The sequence below is a fragment of the Borostomias antarcticus genome (assembly GCF_949987555.1).
Source record: "Borostomias antarcticus genome assembly, chromosome: 2".
In the NCBI taxonomy this organism is placed as follows: Eukaryota; Metazoa; Chordata; class Actinopteri; order Stomiiformes; family Stomiidae; genus Borostomias; species Borostomias antarcticus.
In genome coordinates this window covers 24,186,786-24,205,995 of record NC_140235.1, presented here as the reverse complement: position 1 = coordinate 24,205,995, position 19,210 = coordinate 24,186,786, and the positions used below count along the sequence as shown (strand labels likewise).

Below are 19,210 nucleotides of genomic sequence, written 5' to 3'. Positions count from 1 at the left end.
CGACGTCATTGCATGACTTCCTTAAAACTATTCAATCAGAGACAGAGTAGGGCGGGTCTTCCTATGGTGACGGGTTTTCCGCCGAGTTCGCAGGACTCATGAACGCGCGACCAGCGTCCCCAAGGCTCGAGCACAGCACATGTTTCAAATGGCTCGATACAGGTATTGGTGGCTTCAAAAACAAAAAAAAACAATTTAATTAAAAGTTTATATTGATTAGATTGGTCTCTGATGCTGAATGATACCCAGAAAAATTTAGTTTTCCTTTTCTAGCCCTATCTATCATAATCCACAAACCATGGGAAATAAGGGTCTTGGGCCGCATGCCGTCACGTGACTTGCAATACCGAGCTTTGGCCACTACGTCAAATGGCTTCATGCGCTGGTGAGCAACTTTCATTGAAATGAATAGGCAGCCATTTTCAATGCCGTCTCCAGTTATATTATACCTCCATGATATAGACCACTCCCATATTGCAGAATTTGGAGAGCGGAGTGGCTGGGGACCAACAGCCGTCCACCTAAGAGCCGACACCACATGAGCCACAGATGGCGCAGTCACATCCAGTCGGTAAAATCTGGCAAACGTGTGGGGAGTAGACCAACTCGCCGGTGCACAGATTTCTTGTAGGCCTACTGACAAACCCTTGAATAGTGCCCAAGAAGCAGCCATTCCCCAAGTTAATGCGCGCTGAGGCCAGCTGGGGGATGTATGCCTTTACACCCATAAGCCATAGAAATGGCATCCACAATCCAGTGCGATAGCCTCTGGCTAGAAATAGGCTCCCACACCCGAGGAGGAGCCCACGAGACAAAGAGCTGGGAGCTCTGTCTAATTGCACTGGTCCTATCCACGTACGTGCATAACATAGGCAATTTAGCCTCCGGTCCTCAGGCGAGGAGAAAGGAGGTCGGTGGAAAGCCTGTAGCTCCACAGTCATACTGTTCGGAGCGGACATGACTTTGGGCATGATGCAGGTTAACCCTTGATAACCCAGAACCAAAATTCATGCACATTGGGCTAACAGTGCGTGCAGCTCACTCACGCATTTAGCTGAGGACAGAACTAACAACAGTGCTGTTTTAAGAGATTTAAGAGATTAACCTTCATGTCAACGCTCTCCAGCGGCTCAAAGGGCTGAGCGGAGAGCGCACCCAACACAGTGGAGAGGTCCCAGGATGGAGTCACGGGCGTAGATACAGGACGCGAGCGAAACGCGCCCTTCATGAACCAGCGCACCAACAGGTCCTCGCCCAGGGTGGAGGAACCAAAGCCTGCGTGATGGGCAGAGATGGCCGCCAAGTATACCTTAACGGTACTGGTGGACAGGCCCTTGTCCAATAGAGACTGTAGGAAGCACAAAACCTTTGTAGCAGGGCACTGAAAAGAAATGATGCGCTCTTCAGTGCACCATCTCTCAAACACACGCCATTTAATGGAGTATTGTGCCCGCATAGCCGGTGCTCTGGCATTGAGCAGGGTATCGATCACACTTGGTGGGTGTGAGTTCACTCATGTCCACATTCGGCCTCCGTCAAGTAAGGCCCACAGGGCCGAACGGGTCAGTCAGGGGGAGGTTATCCACCTGTGCGCTGGTCACCAAAGGTCCCCGTGCAGGAGAATGGACTGGGTCGGTCTGCACCGGCAATCTCGCAGTCCGTTTACTGTATGAGTGATCCATGCTCACATTCATCCCCGGACAGGCCAGGCCCACAGGGTCAGGCAATCCGGATGAGGATGAAAAACCTGCCCGTGTGCTTGAGACACAAGATCTCTGCACAATGGGAGTGGTTAGGGCTGCCTCGAGAGAAGCTGACTGATTTCCGCCAGCCACAGTCTGCCCGACCAGCGTGGCGCAATCAGAATCAGCGACGAGCCCTGCTCCCGAACTCTGGTCAGAACCTGAGAGATCAGGGCAACCGGGGGGGGAAGCGTATAGTAGCATGTTTGGCCACAGGTGAGCCAGTGTCTCTATTCTGAGGGGGGCATCGTTGTTCAGAGAGCAACAGGGGACAGAGCGCGTTTGCACATGACGCAAAGAGATCCATGGCTGCTCTGCCGAACCTCTCCCACAGCAGGCCACCTGTGGGTGGAGAGCCCATTCTCCATACTGGGGATGTCTGGTCCCCAGTTCAGCTTGCCCAGGATATGGACTGTGCGCAGAGGCGAGATGATGGCTGCACCATATCAGGAGCTCGTGTGACAGTCTGCATAGAGCCAGAGAGTGAGAGCCACGCTGACGATTGATGTATGCCACTGTGGTCGTGTTGTCCATTCTGACTAGAACATGATGACCGTGTACCCAGGGGAGGAAATGCTGCTGTGCTAAAAACACTGCAAGCAGCTCGAGGTAGTTGATGTGGGCTAGGCGGAGTTGTGAGGACCACTGCCCGTTGACCGCTCTGCCCTCGAAAACCACGCCCCATCCCCATAGAGATGCATCTGTTGAGACCACCGCTCTGGTCGAAATCGCTCCCAGGGGAGAGCCCAGATCGAATAGATTGGGGTTCCTCCATGGGGTTAGGGCCGAGACGCATGTCCGAGACACTCACCAAGCGAGGCAGGTGACGACGAGGGCAGAGGTGCTGTCCTCTGACCCAACATTGAAAACCTCTCATCATAAGCAGACCCAGCGGAACCACCGAGATGGTAGATGCCATGATGCCTAGGAGACGTAGACACACCCTGAACTGGACCTAGGCTCCTAAATAGAACTGGGCCAGACAGTGCCTGAATGAGGGAATGCGTCTCTCTGACAGAGTAGCTCATAACGTAATAGTTGAGCCTGATCCACAGGTATTCTTGTGACTGAGCTGGCACCAGCGAGCTCTTGGCCAGGTTTATCCTGAATCCAAGCACAGTCAGGTGCGTGCAAAGAGTGTCCATGTCTCTGACTGCCTGTTCCCGTGACAGAGCACAGAGCAGGTAGTCATCGATGTATGCCAGGATTCTGATCCCTCTCAGCCTCAGCGGCTGGAGGGCTGCTTCCACACATTTGGTGAAAACCCGAGGGGCAAGGCTGAGGCCGAACGGGACAGGTAGGCCTACTCGTAGGCTACGCCCTGATAAGTGAATCTGAGAAAACGTCTGTGCTCAGGAATTATGCTTATGTGGAAATATGCATCCTGCAGGTCTATTGAAGTGAACCAGTCGTTGGGGCGAATTGAATGCAGCAGAACTCTGTTCGTGAGCATTCTGAACTCGTAACGTTGCAGATGACTATTCAAGACTCTCAGGTCTAGAAAGGTCGTAGGCTATATATCCTCGGATGCGGGACCTCCTGTCACGCATCGTTGTATAAAAGCTTCCGTCGTAGGGTCGCGCGAGCGCATCCCATAGGTGAAACAAGAACGAATGTTAGCCACATGGATGTATTAATAGAACGGTTAGCCAGCGAATTTTCGCCCTTTTCCGGCGCGATGCTATGACGTGCGTTGTGGTTCCGGAAGTTGGCGCGTAAATAGACAAGAACGGCAACGGCGATTTTGTTCTTCTCGTGAAAGATGCAACACTGGCAAGACAAGGAGGTGAGAGAGCTTCTCCTGATTCGAGGGGAAGATGACATAAGGACACAGGTTACTGGCACTGTGAGAGACACTGCGATATACAAAAACATATCGAAAATGCTGAGTGAAAGAGGCATAGTTCGCAACCCAAGACAAGTAATAAACAAATTAAAGGCACTGAAGAAAAAATATCTTATCCTTAACGACCAGAAAAACAGAAGTCGAATTGACCGTGTGGATTGGCCATTCTACGAGCTTTGCCAAAATGTATTTGGTAACTCTGTACTAGCAAACCCTGTTAGTAGGATGTCTAGTTTAGCGATTAACGACGGTAGTTCGTGCTCGTCTGGCTCGGCTGTGGTGGCCTGGCTTCGCCAGACCAATTCGCACATTGGAATTAAACACGAAGTCGCAGATTCGTCTGAATCCCCGTGTACGGCTGTGGAGGAAGATTACGAAATAGAATGGGACACCGGCGAAGGCGAAGCAAGAGCGGAGGCAACGCAGGGTCTGGAAGCAGATGGAGGTACGGAGCGTCTGATCAATGCTGGAACGGAGACCACCAGGACACCTTTACAATCAAACGGTAAGGCTTAAGGTGCAAAACCTGCCTATGTTTCTTTGTGTAACTATTCAATCGAGGGTCTGTGATGTAGTTGCAATGAGTCAAGTGTGACAACACTGACCTAGCTCATTTGAGTCATTTGTATTGAGACTATTTTTCCCCAATGTCCTTTTATAGCTGTGATTTACCAAGCAAGACAAAATCTGGACCAATCGAGGGCCCAGTGTATGCAGGTTGTTGTGGCAACCTTGCACCAGGCCAGCTTCATTTTACAAAGTAGTTAGAACTACTAGTGATCACTGGGGTTTGCTGTAGGTAGAGGTAGAGAGGGTCGGCGGTTCGAATCCCGGCTCCTCCTCCTGAGACATGTCGAAAGTGTCCTTGGGCAAGACACTAAACCCCAAATTGCTAGCACCTTGCATGGCAGGTGTGTGAATGTGGATGTGAATGGGTGAATAAGAGGCCTTCATTGTAAAGTGCTTTTGCTATAGAACTGCAGTCCATTTACCATGATCATGATCCATGATCACCTTGGTTGAAGAAGGGAGTGAGATCTCTGCTGTATGCAATGTTTCAAATAAAGCATGCATACACTCGTCCATGCTGATATGAGTTTGAGTCCCCTGGTGTACACAAGGCAACATGCCTACCACAGTTTATTGTTGTGAGTCATCCTAATGATCTATTCATTATTATTATTATTATTATTATTATTATTAGGGTACAGTGTTCCAGCCAGAAGACGCCGGAAGAGGACGAAGATGGAACACGCTTCTGCCGTGATATCCACCGCCATGGAGAGGCTGAGGGAGATGGACAGAGCCGCGTCGGCACGTGACGACGCGCGCATGCAGGCGTACATGGAGCACGAGAGGATTCATTCGGAGATGCAGAAGAGGCTGAGCACGGAAGACCGGGAGCACCAGAGGTCACTCTTCGAGCTGCTGCTCTCCAGGCTCCCAGGCTTCGCGCCGCAGAACCAGCACCAGTATGAACAGAGCAACAACTCTGAGCGCAACTCTTTTTTTTTTTTTTATCAGTCTCAACCAGCTTATTCGAGGACTCCAATGAACCCTTTCTTTCTCTCTCTCTTTCTCACAACAGGGTGACTCACCACTTCCCACCCCTCTCTCCGGAGCAGAAGCAGGAGCTCGCCACCATGGCCCAGAAGATCGTGGCTCCGGGAAAGGGCATCCTGGCAGCAGACGAGTCCACAGGTTAGAAGGCAGATCTGAGCATAAGGCGGCAGATGGGGGTGGATGGATCCCTGAAACTGTTCCTTCATTCTCTTGTCAACAAGTGGTGGTCAGTAGAGATGGGGGGGGGGGGGACAGTTGTTCAAGGGTTTGCATACAGTGGTGTCCCTTCCCTAGATGCCACCAAAGCAAGTGATGCTACAAACTAACCTGCCTTTTCCTTTGCAAGGCACCATGGGTAAGCACCTACGGAAGATCAACGTGGAAAACACAGAGGAGAACCGCCGCCGTTTCCGCGACCTCCTCTTCTCCGTCAACGACTCCATTTCAGACAGCGTGGGCGGAGTCATCTTCTTCCACGAAACACTGTATCAGAAGTCCGACAGCGGGGTCCTGTTCCCCCAGGTCATCAAGGGCAAGGGCATCGTGGTTGGCATCAAGGTGAGTGAGGAGGAGGAGTCGGCCCACTACACTGAAGAGAAGGCCTGCTAATGTCATACGCCAAGCCCCAGTTAACCCACAGTAGCTTCTGTACATTTGCTGCGTTCCTTTTGTACCGGAAACATCGGGATTCCCGGGCTCGATGTCATACTCATCATCAATACTTGCGATTTCTGCCATTTTACTCTGGATAACAAATCTCGCCAGACTTCATCAACATCAGCTGCTGACGTCAATCAAGATGGCTACTCCGCTCATCAACGATAAGGGAAAGATGTAATAAGATGTTTTATTAGTGCTTCTATATTATTTGTGTCTTTTTAAATCGGTGAATCACAGTACTGTTCAAAGTCTATCAGTGGACAGTGTTGCTACGAAGTTTGTATGCGCAAAATAGCATAGTTCATTGTTATCAACTGGTATTGTAACAATGGCTAACTTGGCTAGCTTAGCTAGAACTACAAAGATGGGGCGAAATAGGTTTTCCCGCTTTGTTTCTGGAACGCATTCAACTGAAATACGACGTCATCCCGGGCACCAAATCTGGAGCTCCGATACAAAAGGACCGCAGCATTTGACCTCTGGAGAGGGTTTATAACTTGGCTGTTTGACCCCCCCCCCCCTTTCCCCATCAAGGTGGACAAGGGCACAGCTGCCCTGAACGGAACAGATGGGGAGATGACCACACAAGGTAATAACTTAACCACTTTTTCAACGTCAAGACCTGTACCACACCACATAACACATGCATGGAATTTGAGAAGTAAGCTGAGTGATTGACCGTAGCCATAGGATTACACCCTCCCCTCTCGCTCAGGTCTGGATGGCCTGTCAGAGCGCTGTGCCCAGTACAAGAAGGATGGCTGTGACTTCGCCAAGTGGAGGAGCGTGCTCAAGATCTCCCACGGATGCCCGTCTGCCCTCGCCATCGCAGAGAACGCCAACATCCTCGCTAGATACGCCAGCATCTGCCAACAGGTGTGTGTTTGTATCGAATCCCACCTGTTACATACAGTATTGTCTTGTGTGTCATCTGACCCTCTTGTCACCCCACCAGTTGCACAAGCTACGATCTGTTTGCAGGTCTTTTCATAAGGACTGAGGAAACATTGCAGTGTACATATGGTCTATTCATGTAAATGCTGCTTCTCCTCCAATCAGAACGGCCTGGTGCCCATTGTGGAGCCAGAGATCCTGTCTGACGGAGATCATGACCTGCAGCGCTGTCAGTACGTGACGGAGAAGGCAAGTTAACCTGGCAAGCCAAAGCTTGATACTAGCAACGAAACCCAACCAATCTGTTAATATTGATAGAACTCTTCGCTCTCTCTCCTCCCATGTCCACTGCCCACAAATTACCTTCCGTTAATGGCAAAATGTCCAGTCTTGCACTTGAAAGACTTAACCTAGAGAAAAGTGTTATGTGGAGACGCCAGAACAGGAAAAACATGCAGGAAACATTCATTGAACTGACTTGTAAACCACCTCCTCCCAGTGTAACCTGTGGTTGCTAGCTAGCGTCGTGTGCATTCTGTGTTGCGTTTAGATGATGTAGCTCAGGCCAGGATCTCTTTGGAGGTAATCTGTTTATTTCTGATGACAAAGTAGAACACAAAGTCCTCCAGTGAATCAATCACGAACATACAGTAGCTCCTACACAAATGACTTAGTGATGTGTTGGCACGTTATTTAACAGAGAGACCACAATGTCGACATATTTTTAGAGTAATTGTAAAACTATATACATTTGACTCCTGTTACACCAGGTTCTGGCTGCTGTGTACAAGGCCCTGTCTGACCACCACGTCTATCTAGAGGGAACCCTACTGAAGCCCAACATGGTGACTGCCGGGCACTCCTGCCTCAAGAAGTACACACTTCAGGAGGTCGCCATGGCCACAGCCACCGCCCTGAGGCGCACCGTTCCCGTCTCCGTGCCCGGTGAGAGGGGATGGGTGGTTTTTAGTCAGTCACCTGGCCAGGTACATGTGTCTAGACTCACCTGGCCAGGTACATGTCGGTGGTGGTGGTGTACCAATTACCTCCAGCACCATAACCGTTAAGGCAGTGAGGGTGATCCTCGACAGGATGGACCATTACATCCTGCTTAAAGGAAATTTTAAGAATAGAGTAATAATGCGAAACCTTCCCCGTCCTCCTCCCAGGCATCTGCTTCCTGTCTGGGGGTCAGAGCGAGGAGGAGGCCTCCCTCCATCTCAACGCCATCAACCAAACGCCCCTCCTCCGGCCCTGGAGGCTGACCTTCTCCTACGGCCGTGCCCTCCAGGCCTCCGCCCTTGCCGCCTGGCAGGGAAAGGCCGCCAACAAGAAGGATGCACAGGACGCCTTCGCCTCCAGAGCCAAGGTAAGACTGAGGGGGAAGGGGAGGGGTATAACCATGGACATGAATAATACTGTATTCATCGTAATGGATGGGACTACAGTAAAGGTAGCACAGGACTACAGTAAAGGCAGGTATGGGACAGGAAACTCACCGAGTGGTCACTGGTATCCCTTGATGTTCTGGCAAAAAAATCGCTACAAAGCACGCTACCAATCAGGTTTTATCATTTAGCATAGAACTATTTTCACCTGCAGTACATACGTTGGGTAAACTTCTGCCAGAGCCTCAAAGCACGCTTCCGATCAGGTTTTATTGATCATATTATATCCATTGATTTGTATTGACACCAAAGCCAGATATGTTTTGATTCATCCGCGTCCCATATTTGTTTTGATCAACAAACACTTCTACCTAACATTATCATCAAATTCCAGCTGCAAAGCAATCCTAGGCTTCTCGACTTGTGTAGATCTGTGACCCGGAAGCGGCTCTTCTTCTTCAGTAGCCTCCAAACTCAGTCAAGACCTCCCAAAGCTCTGGCAGAAGTTTACCCAACGTATGTACTGCAGGTGAAAATAGTTCTATGCTAAATGATAAATAAAACCTGCATACTATGTGGTGATTTTTTTTTGTCAGAACATCAACTGACACCAGTGACCACTCAGTGAGTTTCCTGTCTTTGAAAACGAGAGTTTATGGTGTTTTTGAGGGATTTTGTCTAAGGAGTCGACGGGCTATATCTAGAGAGTGCACCATTTGACAAAAATTGTATATAGGCCGTTGTATATGATCGTAAATAGCCTTATAACATGGCTTATAATGCTAAATTCCGAACCTGTCCTTTAACTAGCGGATTATTGTCTAGCTTAGACCTTGTCCTCCTCTCTTTCAGACGAACAGCCTGGCCTCCAAAGGAGAGTACAGGCCCTCGAGTTCAGCCCACCAGGCGACTATGCAGTCTCTGCACACAGATGGCTACATCTACTAAACCCAGCACGGCGTATCAGAGACTATGCTGAATATCTACTAGAACTGTGGAAACCTGCTCTAAAGACTAGCAGATTAGAGGTTTGATTCCTCTGCCCCAACCCAAGACCGTGGGTCAGGCAGGAATTTCCCCTCCATTTCCTCGGACGGGCCGGGCCGATCTCATGTTGTTTTTTCTAACTGGGGTGGGGAGTACGCTATTTGGTCTGATAATAAGAATATTAGGTATTATAACATTGCAACCTTAAGCCAAGTCAGCAAGATCGGTCCTCTTGGTCCCAGCATGCAGCAGTGCAGTTGGCCGGACCACAGAGCAGAGGAGGACTGCTCGAAAACCAACAACCCTGGATGCCATCTTGTTCTTGCTATTGTTCTAAGGCTATTTAAAGTTAATTATTGTTCATTTTGTATGTTATCAATTAGATTGCAGTGTAATCCTTTGGGATGCAGTTTCGCTTCGGTGTTACGCTATTCATTAAAGCTACATGAGATAACTCGACATCTCATTGAGCTTTACAGTCCTGTATGTAATTCTAAATAGATTTGTCACTTAAATGTCTGTAATCTGCAGTGTTATTATTTCCTTGTGTCAATTTTTTTTATTTTTATTGATTTATTATATGATTTGAAATGTTTGTGTGAATGGGTGAATGAGAGGCCATCGTAAAGCGCTTTGCATAAAAGTGCTGTGTAAGTGCAGTCCATTTACCATAAAAATCAGTTGCCTGAGTACCTATCAGGCCTTCCTCTACATAATCATCATCTCAACCAAGTGGCTCTGGAGCAGCTTCACAGATGGGCAGCTATGATCGACCTCAACGCCTGTATTACTCCCTTTTTTACCACAAGGGGGAGGAGTACACCACTAAGGGAAAAAGTCTATTTCATCACTATGGAAGCATAGTAAAGTATGAGGTCAGGGTTCAGGCCAGTGCAGTTTTAATTACACCAATTCAGAATTTAAAATGAAATAATGTTGGCATGATATAAGATAGCTTTCATGTAAGCTTGATGTAAAAAAAAAAAAAAAAGGTTTTCCTCAAAATATTTGGGGTTTTGCATTTTAATTGAATCGCATATCTTTGAAATTGAAAGACCTAGAGAAAAAGGTGTGTGGGGGTGGGTGGTCTGTGTGAGTTTGCGTGGGGGGGGGGGGCAGTATGTAGTGGAAAGTGATGGCTAAGCTGTTAGTTTAACTGTGAGGAGATTAATGGTGCATGGAAGCTAATTATTTTTTGTGTTGAATCTCTTGGAGCCATCAATTACCATCTTATTAGCTCACAGTGGGAGCCAACACACGCCCACACACACAAGCTTATTAACCCCGACTGGAGCTTTGGGAGCATCAGCACAATGCTCTTTTAATACAAACAACACACGTGTGCACGCACACACACACAATAAAAGTGAGTTTTGCTCTGTCGCTGATGCTTTTTTATGGGGATGAGTGTGTGTTTTCAAAGTTTTGCAAATGTGTGTGTGTATGTTTGCTGTGAGAGTTTTACATAATTCATAAGCCACTTGTCATCTAGAGACTGGACTGCTGCCAGCTCTTTCAGACAGCACATAATCTCTTGCGGCTATTCTGACAGCACCAATTCATAACCCAGGATTGATTCTTAAAGAGCAGACACATTGAGCAGGGGCCATTCTAAGCACGCTGCGTAGTTAGCATAATCAGCTTTTTATATAGCCTGCAACAAACGGTAATCACCCAAGATAATCAGACAGGCCCGATCGGTCTGAGGTGTGATATGTTGTCAGACACAGGCAGGTACACACACACACACAGTTGGGTAGACATTCTATTGGTATTGAGTGACCAGACAGGCTGAGACTGTAGATTAACTTTATATCTTGGTTATACTGTTCAGTGTCCTACAGCTTTGGAATAACCATATGAAGAAACGGGTTCTCAAGATGAGGACACTTTGAGAGGCTCTCTGTTCTGTTGGAGTGGAGAAACATGTCAAGGTCACTTAGTAAAACAGTATCATACCCTCTATCCACAGATCATCCATTGGTCTTCCAAGTTATCATTTAAAAATCACTAAGTATGATAAAAATTAAACAACATCTTTGTACTACCATCTCTGATCACTCTTTCTCCGGTTGAAATATCTTTCTAGATAATTCTACCACAGCAATATTCCTCTAGTATTGTTGACATCACTCCTCCTGTACTTGAAGCATCTCTATACATATATATATAGGTGTAACTGGTGACTGAAGAAGTAAAAGCTAATTTGCAGAAATTGTACAGTTTCTTCATCAGTGCCGGTTGAGAAATGTGTATTATGTTGTGAGCAGTCCTAGGGATTTTATGACTGAATGAAAATGCAATGGGCAAGGTAAGGCAAGTTTATTTGTATAGCACATTTCAGCAACAAGGCAATTCAAAGTGCTTTACATGAGACATTAAAAGCATCAAGACAAATTGCAAAATCACTATTAAAGGTCATATAAAATGAAATGCAAAAAAAACACATTATAAAAGGACATTTTTAAACAAAATGCAGGAAAAATAAAATACAAGAATAAAAGTGCAGTGTACGAATTTTATTTAATAAAAAGCAGCGGCAAAAAGAAAGTCTTGATTTAAAAGAACTGAGAGTTGCAGCTGCCCTGCAGTTTTCTGGAAGTTTGTTTCAGATATCTGGAGCATAAAAACTGAAAAAAATAATGTGTTACTGTTGGACATCTTCCTCTTGGAGGAGCTGCTATGGGCCCACAGGGGAACATCTTTTTAATCTGAGCACCATCCTAGCCCTGCCATCACTCTGTTATATTGCAATCATGACAGAGAGAGCGAGAGACTAGAGTCACAGCAGGATAGGGGAGAGAGAGTGGGGAATGGAGAAAAGGGAGTTGGAAAGAGAGAGAGAGAGAGAGAGAGAGAGAGAGAGAGAGAGAAAGACTACACATACTTCCCCTAATTCTTCTCTCTCTCTCTCTCTCTCTCTCTCCCTTTCTCTCTCTCTCTCTCTCTCTCTCTCCCTCTCTACCTCTATCGCACCCTCTCTCTATCTCCCTGGCACCGAATAAACCTCCATCACTGTTAGTTACTGTGGAAGCAAACATAATATACCCCTAGTCCTCTCTTTCCTTCTCTCATCTCTCTCTCCTCCCCTTCACCCCCCCCCCCCCCCCCCCCCCGTTACTCCACGGTCCATGCCTTCCCCTTTGCTCTCTTTGCCGACTCTCTTCTCTCTTCTTCTTCTACTCATCCCCCTTTCTTACGTATGTCCACCTCTCTTGTCCCTTCGTTCTCTTGCCCTCTCTCCTCCCCTCTCCCCTTTTCTCCATTTCCTCCTCTTTCCATTGATCTGTCAATCTCTCTCTCTCTCTCTCTCTCTCTCTCTCTCTCTCTCTCTCTCTCTCTCTTCTCTTCCTATTTCCTGTCCAATCGGGCAGGGAAAGGTTAACCACCCTGGCTGCAGTATTGGCTCTCGGGTAATTAGTCCTAAGTGGCAGCTGGCTGGGGGGGTGGGGGGGGTGGCAGTAACAGATTATCTGGGCCGAAGAGATGCATGCGGCCCAATCAATACCGTTCCATTTGTGGAAATAGAGCAATTTGGGCAGAAATGCGCTCCCGTTCCCTCTAGCCTGGGGCCACGCTATCTACCCTCCACTCGACCGTACTGGAGCAGGGCAGCTCAGCTGGAGGCTCCATATTCATTTATTTCTTATTATCCTGTTCCTTTCTTTCTTTCTGAGAGAACGGTCTGCAGATTTCTCTATCATCTCGTCTTTATCTTCTCTCTCTTCTCTTCTGTCCCATTTCTCTTTCTTTTCTGTCTCTGTCACAGTATATTTTTACTTCTTTTCCATGCTCTGTCCTTTTCTCTCGTACTCTTCCCTGAATGGGTTTGTGTGTGTGTTGTGTGTGTGTGTGTGTGTGTGTGTGTGTGTGTGTGTGTGTGTGTGTTTGTGTGCGTGTACACGTGTGTGTTTATCGGTCAGACTGACCTGAACTTAGTGGCCTGCAGTGTAATCACTGATTACATTAGCATTGTGGCGCCTCCGCTCCAGCTGATGTCACCCCATACAACACTGCTAGCTCCTCTGGGACCCAGGGTTGTGTGTCTGCGTGTGTGTGTATGTGTGAGTTTGTGAGTCTGTGTGTGTGTGTGTGTGTGTGTGTGTGTGTGTGTGTGTGTGTGTGTGTGTGTGTGTGTGTGTGTGTGTGTGTGTGTGTGACAGTCAGTTGCTCGGTCGCTGACCTCTCTAAGTGATGTGGAGCAAGGGAATGGATAGGCTGAGGTCTTGTCCATCGAGACTCGTTTCAAGACTAAGGTCATTAACCAAACACACTATCATACAAACACACACACACACACTTTCTCTCTCTCTCCCTCCCTCTCTCAGTTGCTTAAATAGTTCTTCAGCTGTCCCTGTTCTCGAAAAGTAGTTCTCTAGTCTGTACTGTGCTGGTGCCTCTGCTCATTATGCTAAAGAGTTGGACAAAAATGTACCATTTACGGACTACTTTCACGTGTGTGTGTGTGTGTGTGTGTGTGTGTGTGTGTGTGTGTGTGTGTGTGTGTGTGTGTGTGTGTGTGTGCGCTTGTGTGCGTGCGTGTGTGCATGCGTGTGTGCGTGCGTGTGTGAGAGTTTTTACTTCATGCCGGTGCGGGGTATGTGGTTTAGACATTCAGACAGTCATGTTGTGTCTCCTAGTGCCGATTCTCTCCAGCCCAGCAGTTCATCACTCCATCCTATCAGGTGTGAAACCGAGAACACTTAACGGAACACTTAAACCTATCACCTTCTCATGTTCTCCCATAATATGAACATGCAGTAACAACAGCAGTCTAACCAGGTTAGCAGGAGAATATGATACAGGTCATAACAGGAATGACTTATGAGAGAGAAGGAGAGAAAAAAGGAGAGAGATAAAGACTTCAAAGAAGAGAGAGGGAACGATGGAGAGAGAGTAAGAGAAAGACAGGATGGTGAGAGACGATAGGGAGAGGGATCGAAAATGAGAAAGAGAGAATGAAAAGGAGGGGAAAGAAGGAGTAGAGGTGCCCGTTCCTCTCTCCTCCTTTCTTCTTCCCCTCTCTCCTCCTCTCCTCTCTCCTCCTCCTCTCCTCTTTCCTCTCTCCTCTCTTTCCTCTATCTTCATCTCTCCTCCTCTCCTCCTTTCTCCTTCTCTCTCCTGCTCTGTCTGCTGTCCCTCTAATGCATGTCTGCTTCTTCCTCTTTGTGTTTACTCCATCCCAAATCGCCACGGCGACCAGACACTAATCCAATCAGAGGAGAGGCAGCGTTCAGTCTGCCACAGTTTAGAGGGGTGCCATAGATCTGAGGGGATGGGGGTTGCATTTGTGTGTGTGTGTGTGTGTGTGTGTGTGTGTCTGTGTGTGTGTGTGTGTGTGTGTGTGTGTGAGTGAGTGAGTGAGTGAGTGAGTGAGTGAGTGAGTGAGTGAGTGAGTGAGTGAGTGAGTGAGTGAGTGAGTGAGTGAGTGAGTGAGCGAGCAGTGGGTGTAGGGAGGGGGTAGAGACAAGGGTCGTGTATAAGCAGGAAGATGGGGTAAGGCAGAGGCCATACACACACACACACACACACACAGGAGGGCGGAGAGAGGGTAGTTAATATGGACCAGAAACACATACAGGAAAAGGAGGGAGTGTGAGTTGAGCTCCTCTCTCCCTTTTTTCTCTCCTCCAGTCATTCTTCACAAACAACGGCTCATTCTAGAAGATTCCCTGGTGCTTCCACCTCTCAAGAAGAGATCCATCCAGGAAACACCTGTCAGTATAGACAGGGTGGTCTAGGGGTGGAATCCTCAGACAAGATGCTATGAGAATGGCTGTCTACCGGAATCTTCTACAAGACACGGTTTGTACTCTAAAAAATGTTGCTTTGTAGAACTATCTGTCAAGACACTCGGAAAAAAGATCCATATCAGGCTTCAAACAGAACCCTTTATCAGCTCCATAAAGCAGCCCCAACCAACACCAACGTTGGATTGGTGTGCCATGTTTGTTGGTGACTGGTTAGCATAGGTGCCTGCACACTGCCCAAAACAACGGCAACCATCTCCCAACATTCTGAAGTTGTCAGTTGTTAGCATATTGGAAGTTTAAAATGCAGCATGTTTACCAACAAAAAATCCATCCAGTCAATGCCAGCAGTCAACAACAACAGGCACACCAGTCGAATGATGGTGTTGGTTGGAGCAGAGTCCAGGGACCTTAATGGGTTCTTTCTGACCTGAAAAGGATTTGACAATATTTGAAACCTTTTTACAGAGGGTTCATCTATTATTACAAATTATTCTACATAGTGGAACCCCCTTTTTAAGAGCGTAGACCAGCCCTCTCTTACTCCCAGGCAACTCACCCAGAGGTAAAATTAAAAACCCAAATTTTTGTTTTATTTGGTGAGTTGGGGTCATAGGAAGAATGAATCAATGCTTCTCAGTCAATAAGTGTAGTTGAGTCCATAGGATTGAGCTGTGCTCGATGTTCCATTGATTTCCGTCCGCACCTATGAAGTCTGGTTGACACCAGGCCTCAGTGTGAAGCCTCATACAAGTTTCATGAACACACTATGTGTGTGGGGCTGGACGCGCCCATGTTTGTAAGCGTGTGTATTGTATAGTATGTTCACAGCAGTGTCAAAGGTCATAGGTTCACACCCCTCTCGGGTGGTGACTTCAGAGTGGGAGCATTTTAGGAGAAGTGCAACCCGCCCCCTTGCCCTCAACCCCACCCTGAATAACAGGATTTTGGTGTCTCCCCTCCTCCTCTGTCTGACTGGGTGGTATGGGGTCATAAAGCTGTCCTGCAGGAAGACAGAGTTGTTTTAAACTTAATTACTGAGACGGTGTGTTTATAGACAATCTCTTAAAGGCTGGGGAGGAGACAGGGTTACACTCTGGTTAAGGACTAGGGGGAGGGAGAGATGGGGATAGAGAGAGAAAGAGAGAGACAGACAGACAGACAGATGGAGATGAGAGAGGGAGAGAAGGAGTGAAAGTGAGAGGGATAGGAAAGATGAAATTGAGGGAGCGAGAGAGAGAGAAACGGATGGCTCTGAGTGAAGGATAAAAGGAGGAGGAAAGGAGAAAGAGAGAAGGCCTCCCCAACCTCTTCTCCCACAACAGAACGCCTGCCACGATGAAGATCATATTGATGACCAGGAGTGAACGGGCACTGATGACAGTAATGGTGATGATGTTCTGGGGTTTGGCTGCCCAAACCGGGTCCTTTCAGATTGCCGCCTCAGCGGGACCCAATTTAGCTGCCCCAGATACTGCCCGCTCCGCGCGTCCATTTCTGCAAGCTGGCCTTTTCTTCTGCCGAGTGGCACTAAAACACAAAACACAGCCTTCCTAGCCCTTCCTATCCTTTTATGATTACCCTATGTTTCTTTTCGCCCCCCGTTCTCTCTCTCTCTCTTTCTTTCTCCTCCCCCCTCTATTCTCCCCCCCTCAGCTATTGGCGTTTCCTTTCTGACCAGTTTAATCCTCTGTCATGATGAAGATGATGATGAAGATTATGCCAATGGGTTCTAATAGCATGCCAACTGCCTGTATCGATAATGTGTCAGAGAATCTCTTAGTGTCATTATTGAACACCTCCGAACTATCCATAGACCCCAACAGCATTTATAGGGGGATGGAGGGAGTGGGATGGAGGGAGTGAGGGAGGTAGAGAGGGAAAGAAGAATTAATATGGGTGGTTAAAGGAGAGGGCGGTGGAATGGAGGAAGGAAGTGAGGAATGGATGGAAGGATAGATTAATATAAGCAGTTGAGGGAGAGAGAGGGGGGGGAGAGGGGCTATAACTGATCGATAGCTAACAGCAAATTAAGTAATAGCAGTTTTTGTGTCGATGCATATTACAGCGTGCTTAACAGGAGGCAGCCCGGAACATTCTGGCTCCATCGTGTCAGATCAATGGAATTGAGAGAGAAGGAGAGAGGGAGAAATAAAGAGGGAGAAAGAAAGAAAGAACAAACAAACGAAAGAAAGAAAGAAAGAAAGAAAGAAAGAAAGAAAGAAAGAAAGAAAGAAAGAAAGAAAGAAAGAAAGAAAGAAAGAAGGAAGGAAGGAAGGAAGGAAGGAAGGAAGGAAGGAAGGAAGGAAGGAAGGAAGGAAGGAAGGAAGGAAGGAAGGAAGGAAGGAAGGAAGGAAGGAAGGAAAGGAGAGCATTTGTCTATTGGACATTGTAAGTGGTTATCATAACTGTAGGAAAGTAAAAGGGAACAATATGAAAATCACCAAGAGATCCTTTTCAGGCTTTCAGATAAGGGCCGAGTGTGTGTGTGTGTGTGTGTGTGTGTGTGCGTGTGCTTGTGTGTGTGTGTGTGCTTGTGTGTGTGTGTGTGTGTGTGTGTGTGTGTGTGCGTGCGCGCGTGCATGCTTGCATGTGTGTGTGTCAACCGAAGAGAAGAAAAAGAAGTGATAGCATCAATAACCATGAAACATTTAGAGGTTTGTGGACCATCAGGAGGTTGTAGGTTTTAACAGAGAGCACTATACATACAGAATAGTTATTGTGTCCTGGGCCACTACTGCCTCCCACTTTGATTTGTTATGTTTCTTTCCTTTTCCAACCTTTTTGTAATTTTCAACTGCTGAAACATCAAATTTCCCCCCTGGGGGGATCAATAAAGTATCTATCTATCTATCTATCTATCTATCTATCTATCTATCTATCTATCTATCTATCTATCTATCTATCTATCTATCTATCTATCTATCTATCTATCTATCTATCTATCTGTCTATCTGTCTATCTGTCTGTCTGTCTGTCTGTCACAAATAGCCAGATAAATACATCTTTAGCTAGATAATACATTCACCGCACACTAAAAAGTCTTCAGACTGACTTCTTTTAATATTTTTTTGTATGTCAACATCATGGAGCAAATGTCAACTTTCACTTCTTCGGGTTTGCTCTATCTACCTGTAGACATTGTTTAGCTTAGCAAACACGCACAGCATTAAGGCTGGAACTGCTGTTCCAATTTAACTAAATTATAAACACCATTGAATCAGCATGAGTCACCAGACAAAAGTTTATCATGATACAGTAATATCCTTCTTGTTAATGGCTTACCACAACAAATGTTCTCCCTTTTTCCAAGTGATAGATTGATTGGAAAAGGCCAGCTAGGTGAGTGAGAGTGAAATGAACTCTGACCTTTTGACACCAGCTCACTGTGATGGACTGCTGTGTGGAGCTGTTCACTGGCCCAGTAGGCCTTAAGGCTAGGCTATATCTCAGCATTCATTGGCTATTGAGGTATCAGGCTAAATTAGCATCTAGGGCTAGGCCACTGAGACGGTTGGCCGTTTCTAGACAGAACACTATTTATTTGAGACCTTTCCTCAGGGTTCTTGAAATGTTACACGGTTCTAACGGCACTGTGTAGGCTAGACGTAGGCTATTTGTGATCTTGAATCTTTGATGATTAAATCTATAAATATTGTGAAAGGCCCTCCTAAAACCATTTACATATTCTAGGCCAACGATTTTGCCACGGAAATTGGGTTACTGTTATAGCTTGTAGCTGTTGCTTAAACGGTTGTTATCCATTCAATCTTAAACGCGCCATAATTGGACTTCTCGCTTGTGGATCTCTCCTGGAAGGGCGGGAGAGACACGTGTCTTGTGACTTAATGAAATAGCGGGTGGGGGGGCGCGAGGTTACAGCTGTGGCCCTGGCAGACTGTAGCGCGTGTTCGATCAGCTTCAGTGGAATAGCGAGAGGGGATCAATAGGAGCGCGCGTGGAGGGCCACTTTCCATTCTCTCTCTTGAGGGGCTGCCTGCGCGAGTCCCTGTTCGTCTCGCGCTCTCCAGTCATCACAGAGCGCGTGCGGGAACAGGAGAGAACCCGCGAATCATAGAGAGAGCGCGTCTCCCTTTTACGCACGGAAAACCAAAATATCAGGAAGCATGACAACCGCAGAAACCGGAGACTGAGAACGGAGTCACAGTCAGCAGGCCGGGTAAACTCGGATGTAAAGAAGGGACATTTTAAAGACTTAAAAGTTGTTGTTTTACAGTCAAGCATGAACTCGTTGAAGACGCGCACGGAGCAGAATGTCATGAGAGTTCTGTGGGGAGTCATGGTGATGGCCTCGAGTGGCCACGGCGCGCGAGTTGTGAGTGGTACGTGATGACAACTTTTTTTCAGATAGAAAATGAG

General features: G+C 47.2%; 2 protein-coding genes across 3 annotated transcripts in view; both read left to right on the top strand.

The window, feature by feature from the left end:
* Nucleotides 1-5,127: 5,127 nt before the first annotated feature.
* Nucleotides 5,128-9,516, top strand: LOC311327249 (fructose-bisphosphate aldolase B-like). Of its 2 annotated transcripts, none has more exons than XM_084460282.1 (8): nt 5,128-5,289; nt 5,498-5,709; nt 6,346-6,400; nt 6,527-6,687; nt 6,871-6,954; nt 7,476-7,650; nt 7,875-8,074; nt 8,946-9,516. In XM_084460282.1, exons 1-8 carry the CDS (start codon nt 5,232-5,234, stop codon nt 9,039-9,041), a joined length of 1,041 nt encoding a protein of 346 aa, XP_084316408.1. In that variant the 5' UTR covers nt 5,128-5,231; the 3' UTR covers nt 9,042-9,516. The 2 variants fall into 2 exon arrangements, with proteins under 2 accessions (XP_084316408.1, XP_084316409.1); XM_084460283.1 differs by having other exon boundaries at nt 5,154-5,377.
* Nucleotides 9,517-19,073: 9,557 nt separating this feature from the next.
* Nucleotides 19,074-19,210, top strand: part of chodl (chondrolectin) — a gene marked incomplete at both ends in the record, with an annotated part of 6,993 nt that continues 6,856 nt past the window's right edge. Inside the window, one exon of the mRNA XM_084453890.1 lies at nt 19,074-19,173. Within this exon, the coding sequence (XP_084310016.1) occupies nt 19,074-19,173 (100 nt within the window). The remainder of the gene's footprint in view (nt 19,174-19,210) is intronic.